This window comes from Panulirus ornatus, chromosome 27 (assembly GCF_036320965.1).
Source record: "Panulirus ornatus isolate Po-2019 chromosome 27, ASM3632096v1, whole genome shotgun sequence".
NCBI lineage: Eukaryota > Metazoa > Arthropoda > Malacostraca > Decapoda > Palinuridae > Panulirus > Panulirus ornatus.
The window spans coordinates 13,323,100-13,343,275 of record NC_092250.1 but is presented as its reverse complement, the minus strand read 5'-3'; the positions used below and the strand labels follow the sequence as shown (position 1 = coordinate 13,343,275).

At 40.6% G+C, this 20,176-nt stretch overlaps 1 protein-coding gene across 1 annotated transcript in view; it reads right to left on the bottom strand.

Annotated features, from left to right (window-relative positions):
- LOC139757672 (putative neural-cadherin 2) overlaps positions 1–20,176 on the bottom strand; it is a 630,644-nt gene that overhangs the window by 604,725 nt on the left and 5,743 nt on the right. Inside the window, 1 exon segment of the mRNA XM_071678436.1 lies at positions 16,591–17,066. Coding sequence (XP_071534537.1) covers positions 16,591–16,639 — 49 coding nt within the window. The 5' untranslated portion in view covers positions 16,640–17,066.

Here is a 20,176-nt window from a genome sequence, read left to right as displayed (position 1 = left end):
AACAAAGATGAAAAAATCGTGTTCATATGTTAAGTCATTCCTTCTATCTCTAACGACACATGAAGTTAATATCCCCACAGTGCTCACAAGCAACTACATCACCTGTCGGGTATTTAGTGCTCGGCACGAGAGACTCAACAGGTCACTGGCAATCCTCCTCTTCCTACTTGATGTCATAGTTCAATCTACCAACTTGGACAGTCCTGGAAGGCATGGGACCTGGTCTCCACTCGACAATCATTCCCAACTGGCATGACAGGTATGGAAGACTGTGACATAAGAGCACCAAGAGATGCCACAGACACATTAAGCGAACGAAGGGAATAACACCACGACACCAAAATTGTTCCCATTATAAATCATAATTATTACAACTTCTAAGAAACACGAGCGGGACAACATTAAAACCTCGCTAATAAAATGAATGTTACGTGTAGTTTATGAAGGGCGTGTAGGCCTAAGACCGAAAACGACCTTAACTAATCACCATGGTTTAGAACTGAGCTGTGGAGATAAACGAGGCTCTAGAACCACCGTCAGGTGTGTAAACGCAGGACAAGATCTGGAAGGTTGTGGTTTCTCTCCTACGACATACGTTGCAGAATAATATACCCTGAAATTCTTCCCAAGCTCCAAAGCCTTATCCTCAACATACATACGATGCAGGTGTCGTGAAGGGATATGTGCGAATGGTCGTAAATACAAGTGTAAAACAGATAGTTGCCTCAAATCCTCCATACAACACACTACGTGAGACCAGATCAGCAGTGAATGCACTTGAACGTTGACTTACGTTAAAATCGTAAGGCTCCGTCCACTAAATCATGTCCGCTTCTGACTGTTGGCCACAGTGTGGCCTCGTCTGCCTCGATACAACACGAGATCTCGTCCATAAGATGATGGAAACATCGTAGAGTTAGAATAGCACTTTTGACTACAGTTAATCATTAAAAAACTGAGCTATTATATAATAAAAAAAAATGTAAGCTACACGTTTCTTATCAGACATTTGTGTAATCATGTTCTGTTTTTACCAGAGACGGTGAGAGAGTAATGTCTTCCATACTAAACAGTTAAGACATTATGAATGAGGGGAGATGTTTGCATCTCTTCGTATGGAAAACTTAGAGACATTAACGAGACACACACACACACACGTCTCGTGGAGCCTGGTCGAAGTAAAGTTCTAGAAGTGGTTGCTGCAGAGGGAACACAGTCATGATGGAAAGAAATAAAAATGAAGATAAACAATTCGATGAATATTGATAAAAAGTTATTCAATTAACGGACGTATAAATGGTGAAGATATTATTCTGGAGAGCAGAAGAAAACTGGAACGTCGAGAAGTGAAAAGGAGGGGGAGAGCCTTCACCCCTTAATTGGAACCGAGGCCTCGAGTAAGAAGAGCGTTCCAGGACCCACTTGGCGCGAAGAGCGTTCCAGAAACTGGTTCCCAAAAGAAGCGTTCGAGAAACCGGTTTACAAGAGGACCGCTTCAGAACTTGGTGATGTCTACTGACAGATATATGGGGGCAGCAATTACGTCAAAATTACGAAGAACTATGACAACTGAATTGCAGATTACATCTATATCAATCTTGATTACTTTCAACTAGATCAACTGCAGTTTCCATACATCGGACGAACTGGCAACTACAATACGCATATGGGAGCGACCAATGAACATTAAGATCTTACATATAAACACCAATCAACGTCACGCTTGCAAACCTTATTGACCGATGAACACAAGGATCTGGCTAGTATGAAACACTCAACCAACCAACATCATCCATACAAACGATACTGACCAATGAAGGCTATGCTCTCATGTCTAAGCCTCACGAATCAACTTCGCCTTTACAAACGATACTGACCAATGACTACTAGGATCTCATTTCTAACACTCGCCGACCAATCACTCGCTAGCAAACGGTAAGCCATCGTCTTCTGTAGCGTCACATCAAAGATGAATCATTGGGAAGGTTCTTTTATCACACATTCTGAAGAGAAGGACTAGACAAAGGCCACCATAAAACTGTACCCAAATCGCACTTCTCCCCCCGCAACGCTAGCCGGGAAAATCAAGTTAACATGATAATCCCAACATGAAACAAGATGGAATTGCTCGTCTATGGAATTCCGGGAGACGATGCCCTAACTCGCTGCAATCGCACTTACAAATTGAATTGTAGGGATGCAATTTTCCCCCATAAATCGTGACGATACGATATGTAGTGTCAAGTAGAAATTGGTCTTAGAACGGGTTCACAGTGGCATCAGAAATGTCGAGGATGAGAGAGAAAAGAGACTGATTTTTTAGAGAGAGAGAGAGAGAGAGAGAGAGAGAGAGAGAGAGAGAGAGAGAGATAGGCGTCCCCTGCCGCTATTCTTGTTTACACTACTGTCCCTCGTATAGGGAAAGATAAGTGAAATGAATTATTGTTGGATTCCCCGCCATCTGGGAGTACAGAACTGGTAGGGGAGGCAGAGTAGATAGATAGACAAGGAGAGAGAGAGAGAGAGAGAGAGAGAGAGAGAGAGAGAGAGAGAGATAGAGAGAGAGAGAGAGAGAGAGAGAGAGAGAGAGAGAGAGAGAGAGGCAAATACCATTTAACAAAGAGCTTGCAGAAACCGACTCATGCTTTCCAGTCCATTGCGCAACGAGTGCACAAAGACATTCGTGGACGAAAACAGTTTCCAACCTTAAGAATTTTAAAAGCCCGAACTTCCTATTCAGCTTCAGTGTACATGTTTGCATTTGTGCCTTATTGTCTTCCTAGTCACACCTCTCATGTCGGTCAGCCCAGCTGCGTGCATTGGTCATCGTATATTAACTTTACCTGTTCTTAACCTCATTCCGAAAATCTAATGCTTCTACGATGAGCAATATATACCGTACTTCATCAACTTCATTTTCTTTCATACCTATGTTTATCCTGCCTACTAGCTCGATCTGCCTACGTATCAACGTGTTCCAATCTACCTATACATCTAGCAGTCTCTCTCTCTCTCTCTCTCTCTCTCTCTCTCTCTCTCTCTCTCTCTCTCTCTCTCTATCTATCTATCTATCTATCTATCAGTTCTTTTACCTACTTTCCTATTTGTTTATGTTAAAAACTACACCATTTACTTATTACTCCATTTTATTTACCTTCTTACCCTTCGTCAATCTACCAACGTAACCCGTAGATGAATCTACCTCCATTCGAATCGTGATATCCTCTAGGATTTACTTCAGGGCCCAATCTCATGGCATTTCCAAATGCTAATCTGAATTTCATCAGTTACAAAACTGTAGCTTAAATCTTGCAGAAAAGCCCAAGAGAGAGAGAGAGAGAGAGAGAGAGAGAGAGAGAGAGAGAGAGAGAGAGAGAGAGAGAGAGGGTTCTGTCTGTGACTTTTTATTTCAAGCAGGGGACCAAAACTGAATGCATAATCCAAAGTGAATTGTAAAGAGTGTGTATCAATTTCTTATGCTTAAATTCGAATGCCCTTAAAAGAGAATCCAAGAATTCTGATCTCTATTTTGTTTTCCTTTTTTTCTACAGCTACTCTATACTTTCTACTTAGTTTTAGGTCATCAGAGTTTATCATGACAATGTCTTTTTCATTTACATATTATAGCTCAACAGAATCTATAGTTTCTTCTTTTTTTGTGACAGACGTGTAAAACTTTACATTTACCCAAAACAAGATTCATTTGCCATCAGAGTGTTTGTCATTTGGCAAGTTCAGATATCTAATATCTGTTGGAGATTTATTTCCTTGCACAAAAATCGTTTCCAAAAAAGCAGCCGTTCATTAATGTCACCGATATATACATATAAAAAAGAGACCAGGTCCCAGGACTGATCCCTGAGGTACACCACTTGTCACGTCTTACGATTGTGAGGACAGAAAACTGATTACCACTCATTTCATTTTATAGTTCACTAAATCAATTTTCTTACCACCAAAGTACAACCTCTTCTACACCATGTGAGACTTGTCATAAGCTCTCCGAATAATCTAAACTAGATCACATCCTCCACTTTGCTTTCATCATGCATGTTCATTACTGCAGAAAGTAAATCAAACCGATTTGTCAGAGGCGAACGTTTTCTTCGGAAACTGTGATGAAAATTTTTAATTAAATGGTGATCCTTTGAATCACTTACTTTCTCATGTGATGGTTTCCATAAGTTTACTAATTACAAACTTTAATCTAACTGGGCGATAATTTCCGGGCTGGTGACTAATTTCCCCTTTTTTTGGAATATCGATGTCTCATTGGGAAACTTCTAGTCTTCTGGAACTTTCCCTCGAGCATTTGGGTTATTTCAAAGACTATTTTGGGGCTTTCCAGTCTTCTGGAACTCTAACTGAAGGAGGTGATTTTCGACATCTGTTTCCAGTAATACCTATTTTCTGGAGGTTTAAAGAAACTAGAAGGTTTATAGATGCGAGAAGACGATATCATTTTCAGATGCAAATGTCTCCTTTTTCTTCTATATCGACCAAAAGCCTTGGAGTGGCAGGGTGAGGGGGGGGGGGGGGGGGGGGGGTACTGTGAAGCTGAGGCGGACGACAGTCCATCTGTCTGTGTATCTTTTAACCCCTTTTCCCACTCCACTGGAGGAAGACTCGTGGAAAGTAAATGTGATCATAGTTACCTCATGTCCTACGGCATTCCTGACATAATCTTACCCACATGTTCCAGGCTTAGCTTTTCCACCTTATCTACAGCCATTTCTTTTCTGTCCCTTCTTCGATTTGCCATTCTTTAAAGGGTAGTAGCTTCTGACTTCCCCAAGCGTCCCTTCTTTCTTACCCTCGACACCACCGCAAATTTCTCCATCTTGTTCCTTTGCAATGTCCTCGTACCTCACGCTGGCCCCTTGCCTCAGTCACCGTAACTAAATCTTGGAAATAAGAATCTATCTTCGCCTGTGGCCCTCCATTACTAACTGTGATGTTACGGCCTCATGTTTTACACTCATACCTCTGGGTGAACCGCATCACAGTGACCAATTAATCTTCTAAATGTTCACGTCCTGAAGCATCACTCGCTTGAGTCAGCTATTTCCACACAATAGCAGTCGAGAGCAAGTCGTTATTTTGAACTTTTTTTTTTTTACTGCCCTGTCTCACTCCATCAGGATTTTATCTCGCTATCGAATGAACGCGAAGAACTCGCCCAGTACTGAAGTATATATTGAACCTTTATCTATCTCTTTCACAGTAACCTGCAGGTCTTCAAACGACCTTCCATCGTAAATGTATCATTCGAAACCAACGCTATTCCCGACTGTCACTGCCCATCAACCTTTCTCAACTCCTCTTTCTCTTAACCCGTATACGACTACGTACTATCTTCCTCTGACACCATCTTTGTAGTATCAAACACCATCCAGCCAGGTAGACCCCACTGCAGCACCCATCTCACGTCAGTGTCGACTAACAAATCATTCATTCAAGCCTTTGATGCTTCAAGAGAGAGTGTGTTCCCAGTACCCGCTCTTCCCTAAAACTCATCCGATTCACCATATACATTGCCCAAGGGCATAAAAGCTATAAACACACACACGAGTGTGAAACCCCTTCACTGTACAGCACAAAAAAGTATCAACACACTTATTGACATGGGTATATCATAGTCTTCAACCCATTTCGTGTCTTAACCTTTTAAATAAGGATCACTTCACTCTCGCACTTATTGCTCATACACGTTCTCTTCCCCTCGTCTCATACCACACTCTTTTTCGCCTTTGTGACTTTAATTGTATTCCTCCCCTGCTCTTTCTCCTGCTCCGCCCGACTGACCCCATGGCGAGGTGCTCCGCGCTACATAATGCTCGAAAAACGTCCTCACTACCTTCGCCATGTAGCCTATACTCTTGCTATCCAAATCACAGTACTTCCGCGCGCACGCCTCTCTCACCCGATGCGGCATATCTAGATGAGACACTTTTTCTCTCGTCTGAAAGGTCACCAGGAAATGAAATACCCCTCATCCAGGTCAAAACATCCGACGGGACTTTTAAATTTTCAAGTGTCTCTCTCTCTCTCTCTCTCTCTCTCTCTCTCTCTCTCTCTCTCTCTCTCTCTCTCTCTCTTTCCATCCTTTCTTCCACCACCAGTGGGCTGAACCTCCTCGTTGCCTTTTAACACTCTCTCTCTCTCTCTCTCTCTCTCTCTCTCTCTCTCTCTCTCTCTCTCTCTCTCTCTCTCTCTCTCTCCCTTATCTCCCTTTGTTTCTCCAAGTATTCTTTTTCTTCTTTTTTTTTCCCAGTTCCTCGTTCGACTCTCGTACTGATTATGAAATAGTTTCCTGTCTCCTCGGTGATATGTAATCAAAATGTCTCACGAATGAGTTCTCTCTTATTGACTCATCTTCATTCGTTGTCTTTCAGCTTAACTTTATCACCGTTAATCTCTCTCTCTCTCTCTCTCTCTCTCTCTCTCTCTCTCTCTCTCTCTCTCTCTCCCTTATCTCCCTTTGTTCTCAACACACGTTTATGTAATCATCTTGTGTAACCTTTGGTAAATGTCACAACATTTCGCCTCTCTTCACTTCTCAATAACCAAGGACACAATGTCACATCCAAAAAAAAAAAAAAAAACCCTTTTTCGAATGTTCCCAACTGGAAAAGGGGAGCATTTGGTTTTATGCTGGAGTGTCTCTTCCAGGGGAGCATTTGGTTTTATGCTGGAGTGTCTCTTCCAGGGGAGCATTTGGTTTTATGCTGGAGTGTCTCTTCCAGGGGAGCATTTGGTTTTATGCTGGAGTGTCTCTTCCAGTGGAGCATTTGGTTTTATGCTGGAGTGTCTCTTCCAGGGGAGCATTTGGTTTTATGCTGGAGTGTCTCTTCCAGGGGAGCATTTGGTTTTATGCTGGAGTGTCTCTTCCAGGGGAGCATTTGGTTTTATGCTGGAGTGTCTCTTCCAGCCTACAAACGAGGGACTGTATATATATATCCATGGGGATAGGGGAGAAAGAATACTTCCCACGTATTCCCTGCGTGTCGTAGAAGGCGACTAAAAGGGAAGGGAGCCTGGGGCTGGAAATCCTCCCCTCTCGTTTTTTTTTTTTAATTTTCCAAAAGAAGGAACAGAGAAGGGGGCCAGGTGAAGATATTCCCTCAAAGGCCCAGTCCTCTGTTCTTAACGCTACCTCGCTAACGCGGGAAATGGCGAATAGTTTGAAAGAAAGAATATATATATATATATATATATATATATATATATATATATATATATATATATATATATATATATATATATACATATATTCCAACTCAAGGTCTGTCCTCGTACCTACCGAGAATCAAGTACAAATACTGGAAATATATTTTTGAGCCAGCCCTGGGTCTTTCCTCGTACCTACATTATATTAGGAACGGTTTGGAAATATCATTTCTCGTCCTGGGTCTGTCCTTGCAATTTCTGATGTTGTTGCGTCAAAACACTGGATAGTGTCCATTTTCTGGACTCTTAGATTTCCTCTTCCCATTATTAGACAGAGTTTAACTATTTAGTCTCTTGCAAAGTGTGAGATTCCTTCGTCTCTTTCTTTTTTTAACCCTTAAATACTTTCTCTGATTCCTTCTATTTATTACCATATATGACTTTCTTTACACCTTTCTCTTTCTCCTTTATGATAAACCATAATGTCCCACTCATGCAATCTAAACTCGTAAAATGTTTCTGAATTCACTCCGGCTCATTAATTCCAGTTTGTGAAGCTGACGGTGGCCGTACTACATTCACAAATCGAATAACGCTTCTTTTCCAAACGCTCGGGACTTCCATTACCAACTTTTACTTCAAACTCTGATAATGAACATCATCATTACGTCGCCCATTACACGACAATGGAATTTCTATCAGTGTGGTGTCTAAAATTCTATACAACCTGTTATTTACGACGTCTACGAGGTCTCTGACATTTTCTTCCTCCTCAACTGAGTTCCTTTTGTGGCCCCTTGTAAAGGGTAATCGTTTTGTCTGTTTATCGTGTCACGGTTTAATCTAACCGTTCACAGTGTTCTTCACTGAGATCTCTCAAGTTTCCCCTTTTTGCCTATTACTGCATCAAATACTTTGTGCAGGAACATTTTTCTCTATGCCTTCTACTGATCCTATCTATCTGCACCCCTAACTCTACCTTCATCATCAGAGACAGCGATCCTCTCTCTCTCTCTCTCTCTCTCTCTCTCTCTCTCTCTATCTATCTATCTCTCTCTTTCTCTGACACCCTTACCATCAACACTGACGGATCTCGTACCGTTCCTTGTAGCACACCGGATAAAACACCCTCTCCTGTTATGACTTGGTCGATCCCCACCGCTGCATCTCTTGATATATAATCTTTTCCTCCGTTTGTTAGCAACTCCCTCGAGTGCAGAAGTGTCATTGCATGACTACTGTTTACCTGCGCGATTCAGCTGAGAGATACAGATGCCGTCTGCAATGAAAGCAAATGCGACACGTAAGGAGAGAGAGAGAGAGAGAGAGAGAGAGAGAGAGAGAGAGAGAGAGAGAGAGAGAGAGAGAGAGAGAAAAAGAGAGGAGGGTGAGGACGCCTTTCCAGGCAGAACATGAAAAGAGGATGATAATAATGTAGATTCAGGGGGGGGAGAAACTGTGTCACAGGCGACATCAACAAGATGGGACAGGTATAGAATGGAGGTGGGCGAGAGGGTGACTGGGGGAGATGGAGTTATGAGAGGGTGTGAGGCGCCAGATGCAAAATGAAAAATAGTAAAAGAAAAGAACATTTGAACTATTTTATCATCATGGGGCATGAGTGAAGTACATACGTGCTTTCAATATACACAGTATACACACAATATACACTTCTTTTGTCTGTGCGTCTTCATGTAACCTTCACGACTTCGAGAGTCTAGTCTACAGACGACTTGCGGAGCCCTGATTAATTTCTGCTTCGTATTATATTCTTTTGTTTCACGCCCGTGATGGCCTTGACACGTTACCTGCCCGTGTCGTGTCGGTCGCTGTATAAAAACAATAGTATAGACACAGGAAAGACAAGGTAGCCCAGAGCATGAATAACTTGTATCTGCTAATTAAAGGGGAGAATTGGCAGTGTTCCTGATGTGGAGTCTAGGGTAGAATGAGGAGGGGGATCAGACACATCATATGTCAGTGATATTAGCCTTTCATTCTAGATGGTATTAGGCTACAAATATGCTTGAAAGAAAAAGAAAATGCTGGGGGGATGAAAGGAGAAGTACTGAGGAGTATACGAGTGAAAGAGAACTCTCTGGAGGAAGGTGCACGAAAAGGAGAGAGAGGATTTTTAAACGGCACAATGTGAAGCCAAGGTATGATGTGGAGAGGTCGTTCTAAGAATGTGTTATTGTCCCCTGACACGGAGGTGTGCAGCGCTCTGTGGTGCGGAAGGAAAAGGTACAAAATAACAATGAAATTCTTTAGAGGAGAAATAGAGATCTTTGAAAGGCAAAAGCTGACTTTTGCCAGCGAATAACGATGAACAGAGAGCAAACATTGTAGGTTTATATATATATATCGGAAATATGAGAGGTATAAGATTGGCATAAATATATAGCTGTCTATATGTGAATCAAAGGAAAACAAGTAAGGATTTTTCGGGAAAAAGTGATAAGTAAGGAGTATAAAGTCCACTGAAAGGAGGTTAATTGGAGGGTATAAGAGTAAGGAGTATAAAGTCCACTGGAAGGAGGTTAATTGGAGGGTATAAGAGTAAGGAGTATAAAGTCCACTGAAAGGAAGTTAAATGGAGTATATAAGAAGTATGTGGAAGGAGATGGAACTTGTATGAGAATACTAGCGGCAAATGGTGAAGTTTGTAAGAAGCGGAGGCAGGTTATAACCTCAAGAAATGATTATTAAATAATAATGTCTCATGGAGCACCAAGGTGGGAGTAACGGAACAACAAAAAGACAAGAGATATATGGGAGAGGAAGAAATTAAAAAGGCGAAAGTAAAGAGGTGAATGAATCTCTCGAAAGAATAGAGACGTTGAGGAGGTAAAGGAGGCGCGGACAGAGAGATGATGAAGAACGTACAAACAGAACTGCTGTGGAGTGAATGTGTGGGAGGAGAGAGAGAGTGTGTGTGTGAAAGCTTAGGTAAAGTGGTCAAGTGCCAGTGACTGGACAAAAGGTAGTAAGTGTTCCACGATAGTCAAGGAAAAGAAGATGGAGTGTTGCAGGAAAGTTCACGTCATATAATTGTTTTTTTGTGGTAAACAACTGAAAATCGTGGACTAGTGTAGATATTTAGGAGTCAATTTCAATGAAGATGGTAAAGGGCAGGCTGAAGTTAAAGGTCGACACATCCACAGGAGAAAACTGGAAGTGGGATGAAAGAATCGACTGGAAAAAACAAAATATAGCTGGAATTATAAGGACAGATAGAATACGACTGAGGGGATATGTGGTGGTGTGTCGAAATCATGAACTAAGTCTCGATAGAGCAAAGGACTGAAGAACTTCATGACTTAAACATCCAATTTGAATTGGGTCCTAGCGGAACGAAACAAAACAACGGCACGAAAGAGGAACGAAATGACCTGACGTAGCTTTGTTATTCCGACGTCTGTTGGAAAACGTATGTCGTATGTGTTACTGCCTCTTTTTTTTTTTGGTTTGTGGATCAAGAAATCACTAAATTGTATTTCCGACTCCGATTCACTTTACTCTCTTCAAATGTTCTCCCTCTTCCATCCACGCGTCAATTCCTTATTGTTTTATGAATGAATATCCATCAAAAACCTGTTTCTCAACCCTACACTACAATTAATTGGAAAATTGACATCTCCATGCCATGTTACAACCTGTTTCCAGATCTCTCTTAATTTCTGTTAAATTTTCATAAAACTCCAGTTTAGTTTAAATGGCCTGCCTGTCACTATAAACAGTCTATTTACGTAATATATATGATAAAGAATTTAGAATATAACGTTCCATTTAGTCAGAGTGATTAGCCATATATTGAACAAACTGGTCGCAGGGTAAGCACTAATAATATATTTGAACACAAGATGGAAGCTAGATATGGCTCAATAAAATTCGTTATCTTTCAATCATTTTCAGAGGATCACAGTGTGGAATGGAGTACCGCTTCAATTCTGTATCAGCCAAGTTGTAGATTCGATAATAATATAGTAGAATCTACACTCTTTGCCTGTATACTTAATTATTATCTCTCTCTATAGGCACTGGTCCTGACCCCCTTCCCGTTTGCTGCTAATGATGAGGGTTTTCTCAGATGCGCACCAAACACAACCTCTTAATCTTAAGAAAACGGTCTTGTATGTTGTCATTAGGAAACACCGAAGAATTTGTAAGACACAAGATGACTAACCCCCATTACGCTGTTGCCAATATTTCATATATTTCAGCAAGATATTTTTGGGAAAGTATGATACTATATCATAATCTAAAGAAATCCGGTTTTATCTGTATTCTACTAACAGACACGCTCAGGAAGGTGGAAATTTCTCACTAAAGGAATCTACATTTCCCTGCTGCTAGCAGTAGTGCAGCCTTAGGCTGCAGGAGCCTGCGGAGAGGCCCTGGTTAACACGAAGACTCTTTTATAGGAATTGTTCACTGAGTGATTATAAAATATATCTACCTATATGCATACATATATTCGCTTACACACTCTCTCTCTCTCTCTCCCTCTCTCTCTCTCTCTCTCTCTCTCTCTCTCTCTCTCTCTCTCTCTCTCTCGTCCATCCTGTCATTTCATCTCAATTACTCTCACCTTGCTCGCCACTAAATAATTCATGCACCCAATTTTATTTTTTTTTTTGTCCCAACCAGTCAACCGTAAATCAGAGATGGTATGGGATGACGAAATACATCACCGCCTAAATCCAAAACATGTTAGACACAACCCCAGCCACCCCACAGTTAAGCGATCATTACGTGATTATTGCCAGTATATTTATGGACGCCGTTCATGCCTCGTAGTATTTAGATGTGATTAATCCATTAATCAATCGTGTGGGCCATGGTATAACGTTCATCACACGATCAATTCTTGATGATGTCATTTCATGCGGGAACCAAGAGAGAAATTATTATACACCCCTCCCCACTGGACGTGTCTACAGCTCAGAACGGGGACGAAACACAACGAGCCTTTTATCACTTTACAAGCAAAACCAAGCCATTACTTGTCAACTTCTTGCCCGAAGCGACGTCAAAGTTTCAGCGAGATTAGGGAATGGCTAAAACCGCTATGCCAACTTGCTAAAGTGGGGGTGGAAGGGAAGCAGGAGTGAAGGAAATGGTTTATCTTTTGCGGTACAAAACATCGTAACTCTACCGCTAACAGGCGTCTGAGGGATCATTGTAAAGTACAAAGTTTTTAAGGACAGACGTCTAACTTTAGATTTTGCTTGATACTGACTTGCAGTGATGAGAGATGTACCTGCTGTATACATGTTATCATATCTTTTAGTAAGATATCAAAGTTTAGCTTTGGGTTTACGCTACCATCACTGCTCTAGTCCTAACATATCTGAGTAATGTATATCATTATTATATCATGATATATCAATTTTTGGCTTACCCTACCACCGGTGCTGTGGTGTGCTAATAGATATTCGAAATTATAATCATTATCTTTTTAAGTTTACGTTAACATCGATGCTGGAATTATCATTATCCTTTTCTTTTTTGGTTAAAGTTAACATCGTTACTCAACCGTTAACCAATCTAACATATCAATGTTATCTTTTTATTTTAAAGAGAGATATATTCAGTATTGCTGATCGTCTGCCAACAGATATCTGAAGTATTATCTTTGTTTTAAAAGACATCAACATTCCGGATATCCAAAGAGAAAGAAATATCTACAATCCTCATCATGAGCTAAGCTGTTCTTCCGGAAGAACGTAACTAAGTTGTTCTCCAGAAGAACGTAACGTGTGTGGGTCAAGACAATGCACAGACAAACGAGGCGTCACGAGTGTGATTTTAAAAGACATTAAAGTAAATATAAACAAATGTATCTAACTGCTTTCATTATCACATGATAGCGCATTTAACACACACACACACACACACACACACACACACACACACACACACACACACACACACACACACACACACACACACACACACATACACACACACACACACACACACACACACTTTCATACACGAACAGACATACACAAATACACACAAATCCAGTCTCATACAAGCACACACACACACACACACTTTCATACACGAACAGACATACACAAATACACACAAATCCAATCTCATACAAGCACACACACACACACTCACACACACACACACACACACACAGGCAAATATATACATCAAAGCACACACGCATATAAATCGAAAAAGGTCAAGAGACAGGGCAAGTGGGGTATAAAACGCTCCCTCCCCATAACACACACTCAGTAATCACACGAGCGTTGACACAGAAGGAATCACTTGAGAGAGAGAGAGAGAGAGAGAGAGAGAGAGAGAGAGAGAGAGAGAGAGAGAGAGAGAGAGAGAGAGAGAGAGAGAGAGAGAGACCTTTCATCACCCATGTAACGAGGCTAATTCTATCACCTGTTGGTGAAGGTCTGAGAGCAAAAGGCGAACAAAGAAATTCGCACATTTTCTTATTCCGCGAAATCCCATATGGATGGAACTTCATCCTCAAGTAATTGCTCGAGTATGAATGGTGGCGTGTTGCTGCAAGGCACTCGACGTTCCTTGAGCTTACGTGCTCCCAAGCTGAGCCACTGGGAGGAGCAGCTTCTCAAGGGATCACATGAATCTGCTGCATGAAAATGCTCAAAATTTTCGAAGAAAAAATCAAAAAAAGGTTTATTTTTAAGCATTGTTTACGAGGTCTCAATTTATAATTGGTTCCTTTATTTAAAAAAAAAAAACAAAGACAAAAATTCCTTTTCTTTTTCCTTTTTTAAGTCATTTCCATAACGTGAAATTAATTAATGATAATTAATCATTTCTGATAAAAAAAAAAACTGACCCTAACTTGAAAAGTTATGAACCCTAACTTGAATAACACGAAGACTAACTTGATTAATTAGCACGAACTCCAGCTCAACAAACACGAACATTACCTTAGACTAACACGTAACATAAACTTCACTAACACGAAATCTAACCTGACGAACACAAACACTAACTTCACTAACACGAATATTAACTTAGCAAACACATAGTTGACTAACACGATCACGAACGCGACTGAAACGAACACTGACTTAACAAACAAGTACATAAACTTGACTATGACGAACACTAATACTAGTTTGACTAACACGTACACTAGCCACGAACAAGGGTCTGTTGTTCCCTTCCTTCTGTCCTCCGTCTTCAATACTAGTAATCTAATTTTTTGTTCCATTGCACCTTTCGTTTTCTTCTCATTTCCTACCAACATACCACAACATACCACATTACCACTTCGTCCTCCAAGCTTCCTTTCTCACACTAGAGCGTGAATATGTTTCATTCATTTTCATCTGCTCAAAAGAGGGATCCATAATACCCTTCCTTCATTTTCCATGATATGAGGCCAACCTAAAACCCCCTCACATATTACCCGGGTTTCCAGTGTTCCAGGCCAGGATATCAAAAAAGCCAATTCATTTCCATAACTGCAGCCGATGGACGTACACCCACATTAAAGCCGTAGTGACAGTACTGCTCAAAATGGTGGCTGATTCATACACTGTAATAACTGCAATTTGTTCCTCTGGAGTCAACCATTCTGACATTCCCATATGAAAACGATTCTCTCTCCCCACTAGGACAGTCTACCTCGTATCACCACTGTTGAGAACCTTCCACTTAATATGAACGCTTTCTTTTTCTTTTTCTCCTGGTAGGTAATTTCCAGAGTTCCAGGTCATTTCAGACCCTTCACAGCTTTAGAATTAGCTCTCACAAACTGGTAATGTGACTTTGGAAATCTGGATGAATCCTTGAAAAAGAAAGGCTGTCTTAATTCGATGAAAACTGGAAAAGGCTCAACTTTAATTTCCATGCTGAAAAAAGTTCACCTTCAATTCCATGATAACTGGATAAGGTTCACCTTTCAGTCAATGAAAACGGGAGTTTTTTCTTGTTTACGTCAAGAAACAATTATGAATTGAGACCTCGTAAACAATACTAAGAATTTCGACATAAACTGGAAAAGTCTCACCTTTAATTCGAAGTAAAACAAAAAACAAAAAAAACAGATTCACCTTTCAGTCAATGAAAACGGGTAAGAGCTCACCTTTAATGCCATGAAAACTAGGAAAAATAAAAAAAAAAGGCTCGCCTTTAAATCAAAAGAAACTCTCAAAGGCTCACCTTTAACTCGACGAAGACCATTCTGGGCAGACACTTAACAAAGACCACAGCAAAAACCCAAAACAATTCAACCAACCGACTCCACTTTTGTATGTTCAAGAATCCTCCTTCTCTTCAGTCCAAAACAAAATGATAATACATATAATCGTCCCTGGAATGATTATACATATAATCGTCCCTGGATGATTATACATATAATCGTCCCTGGAATGATTATACATATAATCGTCCCTGGAATGATTATACATATAATCGTCCCTGGAATGATTATACATATAATCGTCCCTGGAATGATTATACATATAATCGTCCCTGGATTATACATATAATCGTCCCTGGAACAACGTACTGTGAAAAGGAAACCTTTGACTACAATATTCACCACTGACATTTCAAACAACATCCTCCAGGGGTCAGCCTGCATGAGCTCCAGACCACAGACCTGGACTTGAGGCAAGAGGGAGGGAGTGAGGGGCTTCGGAACCGACCTCGATCGAGCAACATGGTCGAATCGAAATCAATTTGTTGGAATCAAACACTGTCCAACATGAGAGTTAATCCCTATCGCTTATACTTCCTTTAAGGGAATGGATCACCTGGAATTCGTCTCCTACTAGACTAGAACATGGAAGAAAACGAAAAACATTTGCTGGAATCAAACACTGTCCAACATGAGAGTTCATCCCTATCGCTTATACTGTCTTTAAGGGAATGGATCACCTGGAATTCGTCTCCTACTAGACTAAAACATGGAAGAAAACGAAAAACATTTGCTGGAATCAAACACTGACCAACATGAGAGTTAATCCCTATCGCTTATACTTTCTTTAAGGGAATGGATCACCTGGAATTCGTCTCCTACTAGACTAGAACATGGAAGAAAACGAAAAACATTTGCTGGAATCAAACACTGTCCAACATGAGAGTTCATCCCTATCGCTTATACTGTCTTTAAGGGAATGGATCACCTGGAATTCGTCTCCTACTGGACTAGAACATGGAAGAAAACAAAAAGCACATGGAAAAATACCCCAAAACATAGACAAAAAAAAAAAAGACCTCGTACATACGTGAAGGAAACTTAAGAGAATAGGGTGAAAGAAGAAAAAAAAGAGACATCCTTAGATATTCCTAAAAATAACTCTCTCTCTCTCTCTCTCTCTCTCTCTTTCCAACGTAAGAACGGAGGAGGAGGAGGAGGGAGGATATGGGGTTGGAGGATGGCTCATGTCATAGTATACTCACCCAGTAGCGTACTGTTGGTGATAATCTGGAAGATCTTCCCCGGGTCCATTTCTGTACAGGGAGCTCTCGAGCATCACTTACAGGCGAGGAAGGCAGAGCAAGGTGTTCCCGACCCGACACTGTGTACACTTGTGTGTCAACTGAGTTTTACACTGGGTTGAAAGCGATGTTCATACAGCAATTTAAAAGGATGTGTTCCACCAATTTTTTTTTCTTTTTTCGTCCAAGTTTTCTAAGTGGATATGTTTTCCTCACTGAGATTACAATGTCTCTGTGTCTTTCTTTCTTTTTTTTTTCTTTATCACAATAAACAACTGTTTTTTTTCCGTTTCTCTTTCTTTTTCTTTTTTATTTTCTTACGTCAAGCAAAGTGTTGACATGTTGGAGCGAGGTAAAACATGGTTATTATTATTCCGTGCTGAATGTATCCCTACTACACACGGACTTCGTCATTTACATCCTCCTTCAGAAACTTTCTGAAGTAACAAAAAGCCTGTTTTTTTTAAGCACAACTTAAGTACAGGGGAAAATATTTAAGTACGACTTAAGTACAAGGGAAAATATTCAAGTACGGCTTAAGTACAGGGGAAAATATTCAAGTACAACTTAAGTACAGGGGAAAAAATATAAGTACAGCTTAAGTACAAGGGAAAATATTCAAGTACGGCTTAAGTACAGTGGAAAATATTCAAGTACGGCTTAAGTACAGGGGAAAATATTTAAGTACAGCTTACGTACAGAGGAAAAATTTAAGTACAGCTTAAGTACAGTGGAAAAATTTACGTACAGGTTAAGTACAGTGGAAAAATTTAAGTACAGCTGAAGTACAGTGGGAAAAATTCAAACTGGATTTTTTAAGTACAGTTTAAGTGTAGTGGAAGAATGTTCAAGTACAGCTTAAGTACTTAAGTACACTGATGCACAGCAGGACATTAAAAAAGAAAAGACAATTCCAAGAAATCGAACCAAAAAATCTCTCAGGTTAAATCAAACTTTATCTTAATCTAATGTTAAGTCGAATTACCGTCCCTAAAACCAATGCTCATTTCGCTAATGTTAACACTACTGAACCTTAATTTGACAAATTAACATTCACATCACTACAGCATACGACAGCTGGGTTACAGTACATGTAATGTACAGGATTAACATCCATATCTTTAACACAGATACCATAGCTAGGTTACGCCACATGTGGTGCACAGGATCAACGTTCATATCATTACTAGGTATACGTCAGCTGGGTTACAGTACATGTGGTGCACAGGATATTATTACCAGATACCACCACTGGGTTACAGTACATGTGAAGCGCAGGATATTATCACTAACTACGACAAGCTGGGTTACGGTACATGTGGTGCACAGGATATTATCACCAGATACCACCACTGGGTTACAGTACATGTGAAGCGCAGGATATTATTACTAAATACGTCAGCTGGGTTACAGTACATGTGGTGCACAGGATATTATTACAAGATACCACCACTGAGTTACAGTACATGTGAAGCGCAGGATATTATCACTAACTACGACAAGCTGGGTTACGGTACATGTGGTGCACAGGATATTATTACCAGATACCACCACTGGGTTACAGTACATGTGGTGCACAGGATATGATTACCAGATACGACCACTGGGTTACAGTACATGTGGTGCACAGGATATCATTACCAGATACCACCACTGGGTTACAGTACATGTGGTGCACAGGATATTATTACCAGATACGACCACTGGGTTACAGTACATGTGGTGCACAGGATATTATTACAAGATACCACCACTGGGTTACGGTACATGTGAAGCGCAGGATATTATTACTAAATACAACAAGCTGGGTTACGGTACATGTGGTGCACAGGATATTATTACCAGATACCACCACTGGGTTACAATACATGTGGAGCGCAGGATATTATTACCGGATACAACAGCTGAGCTACGGTACATGTGGTGCACAGGATATTATTACTAAATACGACAGATGGGCTACGGTACATGTGGTGCACAGGATATTATTACCAGATACCACCACTGGGTTACAATACATGTGGAGCGCAGGATATTATCACTAAATACGACAAGCTGGGTTACGGTACATGTGGTGCACAGGATATTTCGAAGAGGTTAGAGAAACGTGAGAAGAAGTCTTGATGCTGCTCCTGGCAAGGCGGGAACGTACGCCTTGCTGGGAGGTCATTTATGCAAGACCAATATGTGATAAGCACATGCAATCTGAATATTTCCTCAACCCTCCAACTTTCCTGTATCCCTCCGCTTTCTCCTCCACCTCTCTCTCTCTCTCTCTCTCTCTCTCTCTCTCTCTCTCTCTCTCTCTCTCTCTCTCTCTCTCTCTCTCGTTCCCTGACTCTACGTCTCTTCATTTCCTGTTCTCTCTCTCTCTCTCTCTCTCTCTCTCTCTCTCTCTCTCTCTCTCTCTCTCTCTCTCTCGTTCCCTGACTCTACGTCTCTTCATTTCCTGTTCTCTCTCTCTCTCTCTCTCTCTCTCTCTCTCTCTCTCTCTCTCTCTCTCTCTCTCTCACGTAACAACCTGACGACACGTAAACCCACACAACTCATTATGCGATAGCTCGGCCACTGGGCGAAACCCAGTCGTAAAAGTACCTGGAGCGAGAAAGTCAGGGGGGCCTATAGTCTCTCTTCTCTCTCTCTCTCTCTCTCTCTCTCTCTCTCTCTCTCTCTCTCTCTGGCTCGTCTTCGTCATCGTGGCCCGCATGTCACCCAGCTCGACAAAATCTCAGGGGGGAGGGTACATGGGAACACCATCCATGGGTGGCAGCTTTTGTTGAAACTTTTGAGTGTGTGTGGGGGGTTCGTCATCTTGCTTATGGAGGGAAAGCCAAGAGTCGTTTTCTATATGCGAATTTCCTTATGAATGGATGACCATTTTCTATGTCTTTATACAGTCTGGTGTAAAAGTACGATAGAGAATTATTGTCATTATATCTTCTGATAAGTCATCCTATAAATGCAATGATAATCAAATGTTGACATTTACTTGGGTGGTATATTGCCTCATCAATAAACAAACTCGTAATAAATATAGATTGAGGAATTTGTGGCTTAACTAAACACACATGAAAAACAATATCACAATACAGAAAAAAACAATAATATCACAATACAGAAAACTTGACTTTTATCAAAAATATTTAGTGAAATGACTTATAAATGACCACAATAATTGAGAGATAAAGTTCAAACTAAGTTTTTGAACCGAGGACTAAGCGAGATTAGTCTGATTCAGAACTTAAACTGTCAAGCTTATGGCCAACGACGACCAAGTTGGGACATATCTACATAAAAACCTAAGCTTTCAAGCTTATGGTCAACGATGAATAAGTAGGACATATCTACATAAAAACCTAAGCTGTCAAGCTTTATGGTCAACGATGAATAAGTAGGACATATCTACATAAAAACCTAAGCTTTCAAGCTTAGGGTCAACGATAAATAAGTAGGACATATCTACATAAAAACCTAAGCTTTCAAGCTTATGGTAAACGATAAATAAGTAGGACATATCTACATAAAAACCTAAGCTTTCAAGCTTATG